Below are 16,137 nucleotides of genomic sequence, written 5' to 3'. Positions count from 1 at the left end.
TATTTGTATATACTCAGCACAGGGGTATCCCCTTATTGGAGAAAAGAAAAGGCGAGTCAGTGGACAAAGGCTTTGGAGTCAATGGGTCCTAGACATACATATAGGAAATGGCTGTATGACCAAAAGTGATGGGTAGTTTTAAATAACTAGATCCAAATTTGCTCTTCTTACCGCATCATCTCTTTCAGATTTTTTTGTAATAGGCATAGTTTATGTTGTGTGACTGTGTACTACTATAACTACTTTCAATTTGATCAATATTGCGTATAAAGGGCCACCTCAGTTCAGCTACTGAATCTTGATAGTTGTTGACACGTGTGACCCATGTGATCCTTTCTTTGCTAAGTTCTGACTAGTTAAAGGAATATTGAAAATATTTTACAATGTACCTAGTAGCTTTTACTCTAAGTAAATATCTAACAATGAATCAGTTCAGTGGATTATGCAAAAGAAATGATCCCAAACAAGTGCCTCTTTCTTCTCCACTTAAAAAACAGCTGCATGCACATAAACAATTTACACAGAGTGCACTCGTGTAAATGAGCTGGGAACACACACACACACACACACACACACACACACACACATGCAGCCTTCTCATGCTGGGCTGGAAGGCTGTTTACCATGTTCCAGCAAGGCCTTCACACATGCAAAACATTAACAGCTCTTACTTGGCCTCAGCGTAGAACCTCATTGAGGGCAGAGGAGAGAAAAGACAGTTAGGTATGAGCAGAGGTGCTGTGACAATTCATTATTTTCATCTCTGTGAGCACTCCTTGGTGCTCTGTGCCAAGTGTGTCCCTCTGGTTACATGCTACCTTCATAAAGGGCTGCAGTTGAAGGCATGTTTATTCCTTTGCTTACTCATTGCTGCTCTAAGACAAGCTTCCCAATAGGTAAAATGAGGAATTGGATGGGGAGTTCCAAAATTTACTCCTAGCTGGTAATTCTCCCAGTCTAACAAATAAAATTTTCCCTGAGCAGATTCCATAGGCGTTGTTTTAAATGCTCCATATTGATAAGGCATTTGAAAGGTATTTCTTTCATTTCCTCCTATTCCTCACCATCTCTTTCCATCATTAAGGAAGAACAGAAAGAAAGCAAAACAGAAACACAGACTAGGGTAATGTAGGGATTTTCAACCTTTTCTGAAGTGCTACATATCACTGCAATTAAGATAATCTTTTGAAACTTGAAAAAAATCTCCCTTAATTAGGATGGATTTCACCTGAGTAGATACCATCTGCTGTAGGGGGCCAACCCTGTCCTCCTCAGGCCTTGGTAGCTACAGGTGAGTAGAGGCCCTCTCCTTCCCCCCACACACATCACTGCTCAAGAAGCTGGCAGGGAGCTCTCAGCAGGCAGGAAGTGGGGTGGGAGTGAGGGGGTCTCCACCCACTAGCAGCTGCTTAAGTAGTAGGCAGAGGAACTTTTCTACAGAGAAATTCAGGTCAGCAGATACTCCAAACCAATTTAAACCACATGCTACCCAGTTGTGGAATTAAATTAAAATGCTAAGGAAGGATCTGGAATACCAATTCCCTTATTTTTTCTCTACCTTGTGCTTGACACCCAAAAGAATAAAGCAAGAACAGTTGGACTTGGTGATAACGGGAATTATTAGGCAACTGGAAGGAAGTGAAGGCAGCACACACCTAGGGAAGCTGTCTTCACAGAACAGTATGTACCAACGATTAAATGTCAAGACCCATCATAGTCCAAGTAGTGATGTCTACACAGGTTTAGTAACTTGCTCATTCAGACTTAACCAAAAGACAAGCTTGACAGATTATCAGAATCTTTGAAGGAGGGCCGAGGGTGGAGTAGGGAAAGGAGTGAGGTAATTTCTAAAAATGACTTCATAAATTTTTTAGAAACAATAATACTATCATCTCAGTGGTTTTTGCTATAGTCTATTCTACTATAACGTGAAATAGAAGTGTTGCCAAATGTAGGGAAAACATTTCCAAATAAATCATACCTTACATTAAAACTCTAAAATAAAAATGTGTAAATATGTATTTGTTCATCAGATGTTAGAGCATTTTTTTTTAATTTTTTTATTGTGTAAAGTTTTACATATGTCTCCTTTTTTCCCTGATTAGAACCCTCTCCCCAGCCATTGCCATCCCGGGCAAGCCCCCACCATTTAGAGCATTTTTGTTAACATTTTCCTTGTGGGAGAAATTTGACATTTTCTTATGCTACTTCTTTAACAATAATTTTATATGACTTAGCAAGGGATAAGAACTGGGTTCAGAATTTTTAAAAATATTTTTATTGATTTCAGAGAGTAAGGAAGAGGGAGAGAGAGAGCTAGAAACATCAATGATGATAGAGAATCATTGATCGGTTGCCTCTTGCGCGCCCCACACTGGGGATCCAGCACACAACCGGGCATCTGCCCTGACGGGGAATTGAACCGGGACCTCCTGAGTCATAGTTTGATGCTCAGCCACTGAGCATGTGGCCGGGCTGGGTTCATAATTTTTTATATATACTTTTAATATTTTATCTTATATTCCTTCAACAATAGGAAAACCTTAAATGATTACCTCTGTAAATGTGTTCCGATTAGCTTGCAAGCCAACTTTTACTACCTCAAAAGGATTAACCACGATGGCTTCTGTTAGTCCAGACCCCAGTCCAGCAATGGCAAATGTCTAGAAAATTAAATAAATCAATACTTTAAAACAAGTTATCATGTGTACTAGGTTAAGCATCCTACTCACAATACAGTGCAACTGAATGTGATGATGAAATGGAGAAACTTACATAAATGCACCATATACCATTACTAAACAGCTTTAGTTCTTGATTAGATGCTGACAATTCATGAAGAAGAAATTACAGAAGCCGCAAACCACATCCTAACAATTCAAAATAGAATGTCAAGGCCCCATCAAAAATGACTTTTTCCTTTAATGAGAAGAAAGGTTGTTTTACTGATTTAAGGTGAATACTAAATCATCTGCACATGGAACAATTAAAAGAGAGTTTGACTTGTAAAAGGAGAGCTTCATTGTAAAATATCTACTTAAATACATTTATTGGACAGATTAAAAAATTCAAGGAGCAGAACCACAAATATAGTGTTTAAAAAGGCAAAATTTCAGGTAACTAAACAGTATAGCTACAACATTTAAATTTACAGCTGTATTCTTAGAGCCACTATTCTAGACTACAATCCCCCCAAAATTATTTTTTATTCATCCTTCCCCTGTTTTATAAACACCTGACAATTGCACTAGTCTTCCAGACCTAGAAGCTGAGGAATGGAACCAGAAATGGCTATGTTTTTCTGAAGGCCTCAACTAAAATCTAGAACATGTAGCAAATGACTTATTTGCTACCTCTTAAGAATTTCTGCAGTAGGAAAGAAGAACTTTCTAGACTTTTTCTGTAAATAGAACACTTAACGATTTTTCAGAAAATCTGTATCAAAAATAACCACAATAATTAACACACACACACACACACACACAGAAGGAAAACAAAATGAAACAAAGCCTCAAATCTGCAAAACAGATGCTAAAAAAATTAATTATTTAGTTCCAAAGCCCTAATTCTCAGAGAAGAGGTAGTACCATATACAGCTAAGAGGAGAAAAATGCCAATTAAGAGTAAATAACAGGTAACTCTTTACAGAAGTCTCTGCTTTCTCCCAATAGGAGACTAAAAGCAAAAAGGGACAAAGGAATGTTCTATAACAGCCGTGGGCAAACTACGGCCCGCGGGCCGGATCCGGCCTGTTTGAAAGGAATAAAACTAAAAAAAAAAAGACCGTACCCTTTTATGTAATGATGTTTACTTTGAATTTATATTAGTTCACACAAACACTCCATCCATGCTTTTGTTCCGGCCCTCCGGTCCAGTTTAAGAACCCATTGTGGCCCTCGAGTCAAAAAGTTTGCCCACCCCTGTTCTATAACCTTAGAAGGGGAGGCAAGGATCCAGAGCTAGTGGGTCTGGGTTTAGGCCCTGGTTCTGCCATTTATTGATTGATTTGGACCAGCGCTGCCATGTACAAAAGTATGTGTGGAGCCTGCAGTCCAGCCTGCACCCCCCTTGCCAGGCTGGAGCCCTGGAGAGGTGTCAGTCAGAAGAAAGAGGTGCCTTTTTGTAATTCACATAAAGGCACCATATGTGCTAGCTGCAGCTCTGCGTCTAATCACTGAAACCTTTGTAAGCCACAGTTTTCTCATCTGTAAAATGGAGAAAATCATATGAAATGCCCCTACCTAATCAGAATATAATGAGGGTCAAAATCATGTGTGAAAGCCCTTTGTCAAGTGCTTTACAAAAACCACTCTTGTTGCACATACAGGTGGACAGGAAGAATGGCGCTGTATGCAGATTCCAGGAGAGAGGGAAAAACTAATCATGTTTTTCTTTCATGTCCTTTCATTTCAATTTTAAACAGGTTTGCATAGGGTAAAAGATCAAATATCTTGTTCATGTATCTTGGGCTTCCATCATGGAAGCCAAAAGCAGGGGGAAAAAATAGTAGTCCCAAACTTTTCTGACTGAAAAAGCTAAAATCCAGATGTTCAGGTTTTTATTACTATATGCAATCTTCCAAGTAATTCACTTTTTTGTTCTATAAACTCAGCTACATTTGCTGTCAGAAATAGTGTTCAGCAGTCCCTTGTCAAAAGAATTGATCAGCTATCAGCAGATCATGTTACTCAGATTGTTCCAGAGACCAGCAGTAACTGTCGGGATCCCAGCCTCCATGGCTTTTCATGTGGGAGCACCAGGAACATTTAATGGCTGTTTAAGTGTCTAGCTGTATCAGAAAGAAACTGGAATAAATGAGTTCAAGAGAAAGGGAAAACTGTATACAGTTTGCATGCATTCGGTTATGGTAGCTGGAGTGGCCAATTCCCAAGAGAGTCAAGAGAACTGCGTTTTCTCACATGGTACCAATGCTCCACACAGGAACCACCAGCTGGCCCTCTCGAGACCATATTTTATTGTCTTTTGCTAGAAAGGTTTTTAATTCTCTTTTGAACAACTTGTTTTTAAAGTTAAGAGTGACATTAAGGGGAGACACTAAGGATTTAAAAAAATAACTTACCTAATTTTAGGACTCATGGTACCACTTCTTTTATATGAGGCCACCTCAGAGCCACCTTGTTTAGGTAGGAGACTAGACAAGAGGTTTCTTTGTCATAACACTAAACCATGCTAGTAGTTTTCTTAATAGGATCATTCTTGAAAAGGGACATGCATGACTTTTTAAACAACAGATACTTCTTGGACAGCCTATTTGGCAAAGTAAATATCCTGAAATGAACCTTTACAAGTAAAGTAATTAGAGTTGAAGCTCAGAACACTGCCTCTGGTTGAGTTGAGGAGAGTTTTCAATTGGAGGGGCAATGCAGAGTTGACTTTGTTTTGTGTTGTTTTGCAGATGCAAAGGGAGAAATCAGTGCATTTGCTCTGTCTGGGGCTCTCATAGCACATGCACATATTGTAGCATGTACTTGGTCAATATTATTTAACACATTTTGTGAAAAGCCGCAAAGTCACCAAGAAGGAAAGGAGATGGTAGGAAACATTCGAATTACCAAGTGGTTTTCATGTAATCGTTGAGATTTGTCATTGTAAGATCATTATTCTCCCTGACTATAAAAGACTCTTCAGTCCGCATGTGACCACAGAGTCACCTGCAGCCCTATGTTTACTACAGCTTAAGTAAAAGCGGGAAAAGTAACCTGCTAGGAAATAGTTTTAGGCATCTTGACTTTTGCATAGATATGTGCAGTATATAAACATGCATGTCTTGGCTTTAAAAGAGTCTTTGACAAATGTATTCTTTATTTTACATTCTTGACCATATATCATATGAGCCTTTCTACACATATCATTATTATAATAAATTCATCACTGGGTGCTATAAAATAGCCAAATTGTGAGTTATTAGGAAGATGGCTTTCAACAAGTAGCTGAACATTGAATAACTCGAATTCATATTTTAGTAGTTGGGCTTGGGGATTCAAAAGGCTTTTTGTTTCCAGATTTTGTTTTATGAAATAACACACACACTCAAGTATAATAAATATTCTCACTTACCAATGCTGGCGACAGTGACACATATCCTAGCAATTTCTTATATTGCTCAAAGGTGAAAAACTGTGAAACAAAACCAAACCCAGAGATTTATAACAATTTCCTGCAACAAACCCTTTAATTGACTCAAATTTCTTTAGTGAATCATTATATTAAACAGCATTTAAAAATGATGAACTATTGAGCACAGTTTCTAATCTGGTCTGGGATAGATGCTATTGGATCTTACTTTAACATTCACATTTTCAAATGCAGCTATAATAACCTACAGAGGAGCTGATGGAATCCTTTATAGCAGTAAATGGACCATACAGCCTCCATTTACCATGACCATTTTCAGTTTCCCCAGACATCAATAGACTTCTTTTTTATGGCAGTGATTCAGAATTATAGGCATAGAGACCTGAAATCTTCAGTCTCCTCTGTGTTCTCTATGAATTGCTTTCCCAGTGAACGCCCAATTATCTATCTGACTTGTAAAAGACAGCCACTTCTCAGCTTAACTTGCATTTGTATTGCTATGTATACCTACTGTTCCAAGAAATTTCCCAACACTCAGTGATGATGAAGATGTCATTATAAACTAGGAAAGGATCGGTGAGGTCATCCAGCCCATCCCTGCTTAAAGGCAGACTGTCCACCTGAGCAGAGGACAGCTGCTTATTCCCTCCTTTAAAATATGATGATGATGATTTTGTTGGCTCCTCCAGTGGATGATGCTTAATATAATTTTCCTGAAAATGAGTTTCTAGGGAGGCAAATCTAATTAATCACTTTGAATAACATACCATAAATACATTACATCCCCCCACCCCCAAACATTTTGGGCAACAACTCTGCTTGAACATGATGTTTTACTCCTGGGCACTCCATTAGGCAGCCATAAGCAGCTTCGATAAGGCACTCTCTTAGGTCCTGCTAGTCTGTTTCCCAAGACTCCAGAAATGGCCTGGGTATTTTGTAATCACATATGTCTTCTACTCTATTACTTTTTTACCCAGTAAAATGAAGCAAGAAAAAATGTAGAGTTTGGGGCCAAATAATACTCTGTTGTTAGAAAGAGGTAGTTCTGTGGTGTAGATGGGGCTCAAATGCGTCTTTGGGCATCCCAAGGGTCATTACAACCCCAGATAGATATCCAGTCTTTTAAAGACCCATGAACTACTTTTGTGTCATGCTTCTTTAGGTTAACTATGTTTGTAGGCTTTTCTAGAAATAAGATTCCTTCATTTACTCATTCAACAAATATTTTCTTGGATGCCTCCTGTGTTCTAAGAGGCACTGGGGATGCAGTAGTAAGCAAAGAGAACCCTGCCTTCTTGATCTAACATTCCAGTGGATGGTGATAACCCTGAAACTATATCCTGGCATTACAATAATACCACCAGGGACCACCACGTTTTTGATGAGAGCTGCACTAGAAACCATTAACCATGAAAGGAAACACATTATAGTTTTGAGCTTTAAAGATAATTTATTTTTCTTCTTTTTTATGGTCATCATCTTCACTGTTTTAGACAATTACCTTACTGGGATTTTGACAGAAGCAGTCCTGGGTCTGAATCCTGGCTACACTTCTCAGCTGTGAAAGTATGGGTGAGTCGCCTGACCTTTCAGAACAGAAAGCTCGCCGTTTAGAGAAGTCTTGAAATAAGAGCATTTAAATAAGATTTCCTGACATGCCTGGTATATTGGAGACATTTAGAAAATTTTAGTTTCCATTCCCTGTCTTCACTTTGGCTACTAAAGGAACCAAAGTGCCTTAGTTATATATTTGTGTCACTCAGGAGAGCCTGCTGTGGTCCAGGAAACAGGCTAAGGTCATAGTCATAGCATATGCTCCTGCATTTAACCCATTAAACATCATCAGATCACAGTTATAACACAGCCATGATTCCCATTTTATAGATAAATGTCCTGTAGTCAGTGAGTGGGAAAAGGAAGATTCCCCTTAAGTCTAACTCCCAGGCCTGTGTGTGCTCTTAAACACGATACTATACTCGCTCACTGCAGAGCCATGGTTGTTAGTGGTTTGGGTAGAGAGCACTGCCCTGGAGTTTTCTTGCTGCTGAGGATTCTTGCCCTCCCTGACCTGGAAGCCAAGAGTCCCTGAAGGCAGATTTTAAACTTTTTTGACCGCAATCTACATAAAAAAATATTTGCCCAACACAGGTGTATGCATGCACACGCACACACACAGTGCACTTTTGTATTTATAACCCAAACGAAACATCATTATAAAACAATATTTACCTCTTTACTGTGTATAACTCTGTTTCTATTCTATTTATTAAAAAAATTCTGGTGACTCACTAAACTGATTTCATGACCCATGGGTCATGACCCACACTTTGGAAACACTACTCTAAGGGGTCCTCGCTGGGTTCGGAGAAGTTCTGGGAGATGATGGACCCCACAGAAGGCCTCCCTACCGTTTTCTTTTCTGGTATAAAGGTGTGTGTGTGCGTGTGTGTGTGTGCGTGTGTGTGTGTGTGTGTGTGTTTTCTGACTTTCTGTGATTACATTACTATGGAGGCAAACCCCTCTGAGTACTCCTCTCGATGCCGGTGCATTTTGGAGCCTTCTGGTTTGGCTGATGGGAACAGGTACTATTCTCAGCCTTGTGTGGCTAGGAGCACGGCTCCCTCTAATTCCTGGATGGCTCTTTCTCAGGCCTTGCCAATTTCCTCACATGCAGGCACTGGTCAGTTCTCAGCTGAATACTCAAGGTGTCCCTCTGCAGACCCTTAGAGTTCTCTCTGTGCAGCTCTCTCTTGTTACTTTGTCCAATGAACTCGAGCTGCCTTGCCCTCCCAAGTCTCTCAGCTCCTTCTCAACCCAGGGAACCCACTGGGCTCTGCCTATATTCCCTGGCCTGGCTGGCCTGGAAACCCTTTCCAGGCAGTAAGGTGGGCAGTCCATAGGGCTCATTCCTTTGTTTCCCATCTTTCTATCCTTCCTTGTCCGATGTCAGTGTCTTGAAAATTGTGGTTCATATTCTGTTTATTTCTTGTTGTAGCTGTTGCAGGCAGGAGAGGAAGTCTGGTCCCCGTGTTACCCCATTTTGGCTGGAAATGGAAATCTTGGACTTCCAAAAATTCTGAATAGTAGATGTGTTAATTTGGGGGAATTGGATAGAAATGTCTCCTGTTATTAAACCCATACATTTTCTTTCTGTTTTTCTCTACATATGTTTCATTTACTCATGTAATATCAATTGAACATCTGCCATGTGTAGACACTACGAAAGCTATAGAGATAGTGGTGAGCAAACAGCCTTCACAATTTATAATCTCTCATGAGTTTGTTAGTCCTTGAGAGTCTGATCATGGAAACAATGGTGTTCCTGGAACTGTGATGCTCAAGACCAGACCCTGGAACCTGGAACGTGGCGCCTCCCATTTCTGAGGAACCAGCTGGTCTCTTTCTGAGGTCTTCATTTCCTTTGGCTAACTGTAGTACTATTGCTCTTAAATTGTAAAAGAGGAAGTTTCATTTATTTAGCATCAGTGAGTCTTATTATTTTAATGATGAATCTCATTTCAAAGAATAAAGTGCAGAAAAAACTTAACATTGTCTGTTTCTGATTATAGTAACAATTGCAACTGACATGTCAGTACCAAGGACGATCTATATCTATACCCATATATATATGAAGTATTCATAGACCATATATATGTATAAGTGTGCACGTGTGTGTATACACACACATATATGGTCTGTGAATATTTTTTTCTGAAGTAAACTTTGATGACATGCAATGAAGCAGTTTACGATGTATGAAATTGTTCCTCACAAATTCTAAGATAAATATCTATAAAGTGAATGTTTTCATGAATTGTGTTAAAAATAGTGCTATCCATCTGGCAAAGATACACTTTTAACTCCAAGTTATACTTAAAAAAGCCAACATACTTACCATATGTCTCAATAATTTTAAGGTAACAACTACTTGAAACAAGATGTCTGGGACCCATATACCACAGCCAGTTGCCCAAAAAGTTCATCTGTTAACCATTGTACTGGCAGCGAGCATTGCTTTCTTTTAAATAGAGACTAAGTTTTGTAAAGTTCAACTTTTTTTTTCTTCTGTAAAAGACTGTTCAACATTGATAAACCTTAATCATCTTAAAGTTTAAATGGTCTCCAATGTATAGTATTAAGAAAAAATATTCCAGGAAAATCTTTAATTATAATTTACTTTATTTATACATGTAAAACACTGAACAAATGAATATATTATTCCATGGAGACAAAGTGGCTTTTTTTTAAAACAGGAACTCTGCTCTGTTTGTTTACTTGGGCAATCTTTTATCAAGTGAGGCAGTTTCATAATCCCATTCAGCCTCTTGTGTACTTTGGTGAACTTTTTCCAGATTCTCTGGTAGTCAGATCCTTATAATGACATTTGTATTGAAGATATAATACAAAAATCACAAAAACTATGGCAACAAAGAGGATGAATTTATAGAGAAAGTGTGTTTTAAAGCTTTGTTTTCTGAATTCTAGATCTGAATTAAATCCTATTAAATTACTATTTTGACATAATGTAAAAGTTTGGTGTCTCTGTATACATGAGGTTATTTTATCATAAATTTTAATCTAGTCACCCTCTTAACTTGCTGATATATATATGTAATATATATAGTGTATATATAAAATGTTGCCCCTTCCCTTCCAGGAATATGGGGAGTATTATTTGAGTAATGTATGTGACAAAAAGCTTTGTGTCAGTTGGAAAGGAAGTCTTTCAGTCTAAGTTTATGTTTCCTTATTATGGAAACATAATAAGTGTTGCCAGTGGTCTGGATGTGGGGGTCAGTGCTAGTTAGAGTCACTGTGATCAGGATTTTTGTCTGAAAGAACATATAAAAAAGTGATCAGATTCAGTTCTTTCTCCCTCAGAGAATCCTGCCAGTCCTCTGTGTTCCTATCCAGATACTGAAGCAGGAAGTAGTACATAGACTCCATAGTTATGTGGTTAAAAAGATGGAAACAGGGAAATGGAAGCAATAATTTTGGAAAAACCAGAATAGAAACTTTTAACAGAGGTGGGGAGGGGGTAATGAAGTTGGCATGACAAAGAAATGTGTTATATGAGAATCATATCAGGGAAATACAGTGTATTAGTTTACTCTGTTCATATATAGTGTATTAGTTTGCTCTCCTCTCTCTTTCTTTAATAATTATTGCTCCAAAGAAAAATTGATGAATTGCTTTGAGAAAAAGTGCAAGCTATATTGTGGCTGTTGTGTTTTGATACACGAATTTCATTCACCACTGTGCTTTTTATATAATTTCCCCATTAGAAAGGAGTACCTTTACCCCCCCCCCAAATAATCCACAAACCAATATTTGAGAGATTGATCAAGTCTAATTATAATAAAATTATGCCATAATTTCTGCGTTAAACATCTTATCTTATACTTAATTCAATTTATGTCCCACGGGATGTTGTGAGATCTTTTAACGCGGAAGCTGTCACTGTAGTCTGTCGTTACTTGGTGGGAAGCGTACACTACTTACCTTCACTGCTCTTTTTGGTGTTTCAGCCAATATGGGTGGTAGAATTCCCTTGTAAAAACCAAACAACCTTTTGGAGAAATAAAAAGATTTTATATAAGTAAGGGAATTAGAAAATAGGTAATTCTGCCTTTGTTTATAGATAAAGCAACTAATCTTAAAGTATTCCCAATTATTCAATGTAGCCACCAATTCTGAAGTCCTCCTTTGTTTTATTTTATTATTTTTTTAAAAAAGATTTTAAAATTGATTTTTAGAGAGAGAGAGAGGAAGAGAGATGGAGAGAGAGGTACATCGATGTGAGAGGTGAACACTAACCTGCTGCCTCCTGCATGTCCCCTACCAGGGATCAAGCCTGCAACCTGGGCATGTGCTCTGACTGGGAATTGAACCAGCAACCTTTTGGTGCACAGGATGACACCCAACCAACTGAGCCACACTGGCCAGAGCTCCTCCTTTGTTTTAATTCTAAAGTAGAGAGATTATGAATACTATGCTTATTAGCATTGTTCAGATGAAGAATAAATGATACTGAGACTGAAATCTCTTAGGTAAGTTGCTAAATACAACCATGAGCTGAACCTTAAAGATGAAGTTGATTCCCCTTAATCTAAGGAATCTTGAATTTACTTTCTAAGTTGTGTGGTAGGTAGCTTCACGATGTCTCTTTTCTTGCATTTTCTCCTTTATGGGAACTAAATGATGCAGGGTCATTAAATTCAAACTTTCTGGGGCTAACAAGGTGACAAAATCTCAATTTTAGCTTTACTAATACATAGACCTTTAGTAACAGACCCTATGGCTATGGACTTGGACTCCTGGGCCTGTCCTGATTTGTCATAATTTTTAAATTTCCTTAACAGAAATGGAAGTAGGTCAGGGACATATGTTGCTGACAGAAGAAATGTCAAACTCCCTTGCTAAATATGCAATTTCACAGGGTCTGGGACAGCTATTCTTGCCTATGTTGAGGAACTTGTCACATATTCAGATGTTTTTAGAAAATAATGAGTAGATAAGCTTATGATAGGTTTATAAAAAGTCATCACTTATTTCATATTAAATTTTAAGACTGAACATTTTAAATTTGTCTAACATGGAATCTACATATACAGGGTGTCCCCCCAAAAATGTATACACACTATAACTGCTGATAACTCAATTGTAAAAATTAAATGTATTTTAATAAACTGCCTTATAATTACTCAAAGTGTGTGTATACATTTTGGGGTGCATTATACATATATATATATATATATATATATATATATATATATATATATATATGCCATATCCTCACTTTAAACCTAGAAATACATAAATAGAAGAGAATATTCTACATTATGTTCTGAGATAATCAGTTTCCCTGATGAACCCCTAAGTGACTAGAGATAAAGGCAGGACTCAGTGTGTTCCTATGTTAGGATGGTCATTTTACATGGGGTTGGAGATTCTTTGATTGACCCCTCAAACTTCAACTTATTCAAGTTGGGTTCTGCTTCTAGTTGTGCTTCTGGAACAATAAAGTTAAGAATTTATTCAGACTAACTCACTGTGCCACCCAATCCAACATGGTGACCTCTTGCTCTTCCTTAATTAACTGGCATATACAGCACCCTTCAGTGAGGGGAGCAAAAGGCTCACCTTCAGTTTTTAAACTGTTAGCTCCTTGAGGGCTGGGTGTGCATTACAGTGCTTATCCCAGACTGTGTGTGTGTGTGTGTGTGTATGTGTGTGTGTGTAAACAGAATATAATGTTTGTTAAGCATATGAATTTTGTAAGAGGAAGAAAGGAATCAAATAATCCCCTCATATGGATTTACTGTGCTCACTAATTTTCAGTGAATGGATAGTACTAGCATTATGAATAGGAAGTGAAGCAAATATATGCTTTGAATAATTATGGTAATTCAAAAATTCCCCCACCTCCTTTCATTCAAATTTCAAGTACTAATGCCTGAAATTCACTTGTAAAATTTAGATACCAGAACTCTTTATCATTTCAATTTTATTATAAATTATTAGAGGCCCAGTGCCTGAATTCGTGCACAGGTGGGGTCCAGCCGGCCTGGCCCCAATTGGGGTGGATCTGGGCTGGGCCTGTCAAGAGGAGGAGATGGTGGGAGGTTGGCTGGCTGGCCCCCACTAATCGGCCCTATCAGGGCCAGGCCGGCTGGGGGGAGGGGCTGCGGGCAATTGGCTGGCGGGCCCTGCCCCCAATTGGGGTGAGGGGGGCCGGTTGGGGGTGGGGCCGGCCATGGGAGGGGCTGTGGGTGGTATGTGTTCCAGTCTCTGGCTTTCTATATACATAGATTATATAAGTTTCAGCATGAGAGTGACTAAGCATAGGTTGGTCTTCCCAAAAGATAAATGTGATTTCCCTGAAGTTCTACATTTATAATGAAAGATATTATTAGTTCTGTTATTTCTGTGCTGAATTTTCTACATCTAGAAAGTTATGCCTGGTTATGGAGGGGGGTGGAATTAAGAACATGTAAGTAACTAAAGCTTCTAGAACTGAGTGTCCCGGTTAATAAAGGTACTTGAAATCCCATATAACAGAGAACAGTTGCTCAGCCTTAAGAAAAAAGATCATAGGGAGAAACATGATAATGTGATGGATCTCTTGGAAGGCGAGCATGTAGGAAAAAGATTAGACTTGTTTGTTTCCAGTGGTAGAACTAGGACCAACAGGTATAAGCAATAAGGAAAGACACATTTTTGTCCCAGTAGGAACTTAATACATGGAAACACTCCTAATAGCCAGGACTATCTAGAGATAGACTGGGCTCTCCTGAAAAGTGGTGACTGCCCCACTGTGATATGTGCTCAAGCAGTCTCGATGGCCACTTGTAATGGATGCCAGGAATGGGACACACACAGTAATAGATGGGCTTTCTGGCCCTCCAGGTTGGTCTCCTCTGACCCTCAGATTTTGTTCTTCTAAAAAGAACAAGAGGCCATGGGAAAGTTCTTTTCTGAAAAAACAAACTACCTTACTTCAAACTTTTGCCTAAAGCTTCTCTAGAGGACAGAAGTCTTATAAGTAACATAGAAGGTCTTCATTTTAAAAATGATGGGAGAAAATATTAAAAAGAGGTGTAAGACAGGAGGAAGAGAGGCAGCTGGGAGAACCACAAGGATTTAATCTGAAAAGATCTGGGAGGCCAAGACCCTCTGCTTCACGTTGGCAATGTTTCCTAATGCACCCTCCTTCCCTTCTCCCTGCTCGGTCAGGTTCATGTGCAATCACCCCCGTCCGCCCACCAACCACCTCCAGCCTTCCCACCATCTTGAACTTTCTAACAGTGAATGGATAGCTTAACAGGAAGTTCTCAGGGACCATAGGCAGTCTTTGCTGGCAAAAGGGAAGCTAGAATGATCTATCTCCTTGCAATGTATTCACAGACTTCATGCAATAGTGAACATCTCTGGAATAGTCAGAGGTGACCCCTCTTCTGGTGAGAACGGCCACCCCATTTTTAAAATAAACACTGTCTTTATAATTATAAAGGAACCAACATACTACTACAATGATATTGCTTGTAGGCAGTGGTTGATTGGGCGCCTCACTAAATGGATCCAAATGCTATTCTGTCTCTTTGCCCCAGTTAATCTGATCCAAGTTAGACCTAGCTGAGTTCCCCCCACCCCCAGGATTTTGGAATTAGAACTAAAAAAGTGATTCTCCCTCTGTCTGGTTGAAGCTCTATAAAGCTAAAAAACCAAAGGCAGTCCTCTGTCATTTGGAAAAACTCAGTGTACACTGATAAGAAGGAAGGAAGCTACCATTTAGGGAAACTGAGGCAAGATGGAGAAGAGAAACCCTGGTACTGGAAGCCTGACTCTCCTGCCAGGACATCTTTAAGCTCAGTTACATCTCATCTCTTTTGAATATTGGCATTTCCATTGCTCTTGGTTTCCTGAGATACCCAGTTACATTTATAACACACTTAAATTTTTACTTAAGTAAGTTTGAGTTGGGTTTATTACTTATAACTGAAAGTCCTAGCTCCAAAAAGGAAACTTCATGGCCCCTCCTGCCAAAATGGCTGCTGAAGCATCTCAGTTCCATGCCCTCTCACATGAAGAGTCTTTCTGTCAGTTTACATGGGCCGTTGGGCCCATCAGAAGAGGCACACCCAAAATTTGAGCAAGAAAATGTAGGCAAAAGCTCAAGCTGACGAGCTATTTTTCTGACTTGATTAGAAAATTACTGAAAGTTTTCCTAATGTAAAATATGACATACAGATTCTGAGAAACAAAATGGAATTGTAATGTTTTATGAAGGACATACATTTTTGTCTGAAGAACTGATGTTTATATCCACATGTACTGTTCATTCTGCCAATTTTTTCTACCTTCATGTAGTTTTGCCTTGAAACACAGAACATGTAGCTTACCACGATAATTACTAGGGAAGTTAAGAGATTTGTGACACCCATATCAACATGTTTATATGGCTTATTTCTCAAGAAGGGTCAATGGAAAATGGGATTCTAATGTGTGTAATGGCAGTTCTTTTCCCTGAAAACATAG

The 16,137-nt window shown here is 38.8% G+C and overlaps 1 protein-coding gene across 1 annotated transcript in view; it reads right to left on the bottom strand.

Annotated features, from left to right (window-relative positions):
* Window positions 1-16,137, bottom strand: part of SLC25A21 (solute carrier family 25 member 21) — a 512,936-nt gene that overhangs the window by 39,576 nt on the left and 457,223 nt on the right. The window contains exons 4-6 of the mRNA XM_023751496.1: window positions 11,602-11,668; window positions 6,079-6,138; window positions 2,556-2,663 (exon numbers count right to left, since the gene is read on the bottom strand). Coding sequence (XP_023607264.1) covers window positions 2,556-2,663; window positions 6,079-6,138; window positions 11,602-11,668 — 235 coding nt within the window. The remainder of the gene's footprint in view (window positions 1-2,555; window positions 2,664-6,078; window positions 6,139-11,601; window positions 11,669-16,137) is intronic.

This window comes from Myotis lucifugus, unplaced genomic scaffold (genome assembly GCF_000147115.1).
Source record: "Myotis lucifugus unplaced genomic scaffold, Myoluc2.0 scaffold_22, whole genome shotgun sequence".
In the NCBI taxonomy this organism is placed as follows: Eukaryota; Metazoa; Chordata; class Mammalia; order Chiroptera; family Vespertilionidae; genus Myotis; species Myotis lucifugus.
This window is presented reverse-complemented; position numbering and strand designations above follow the sequence as displayed.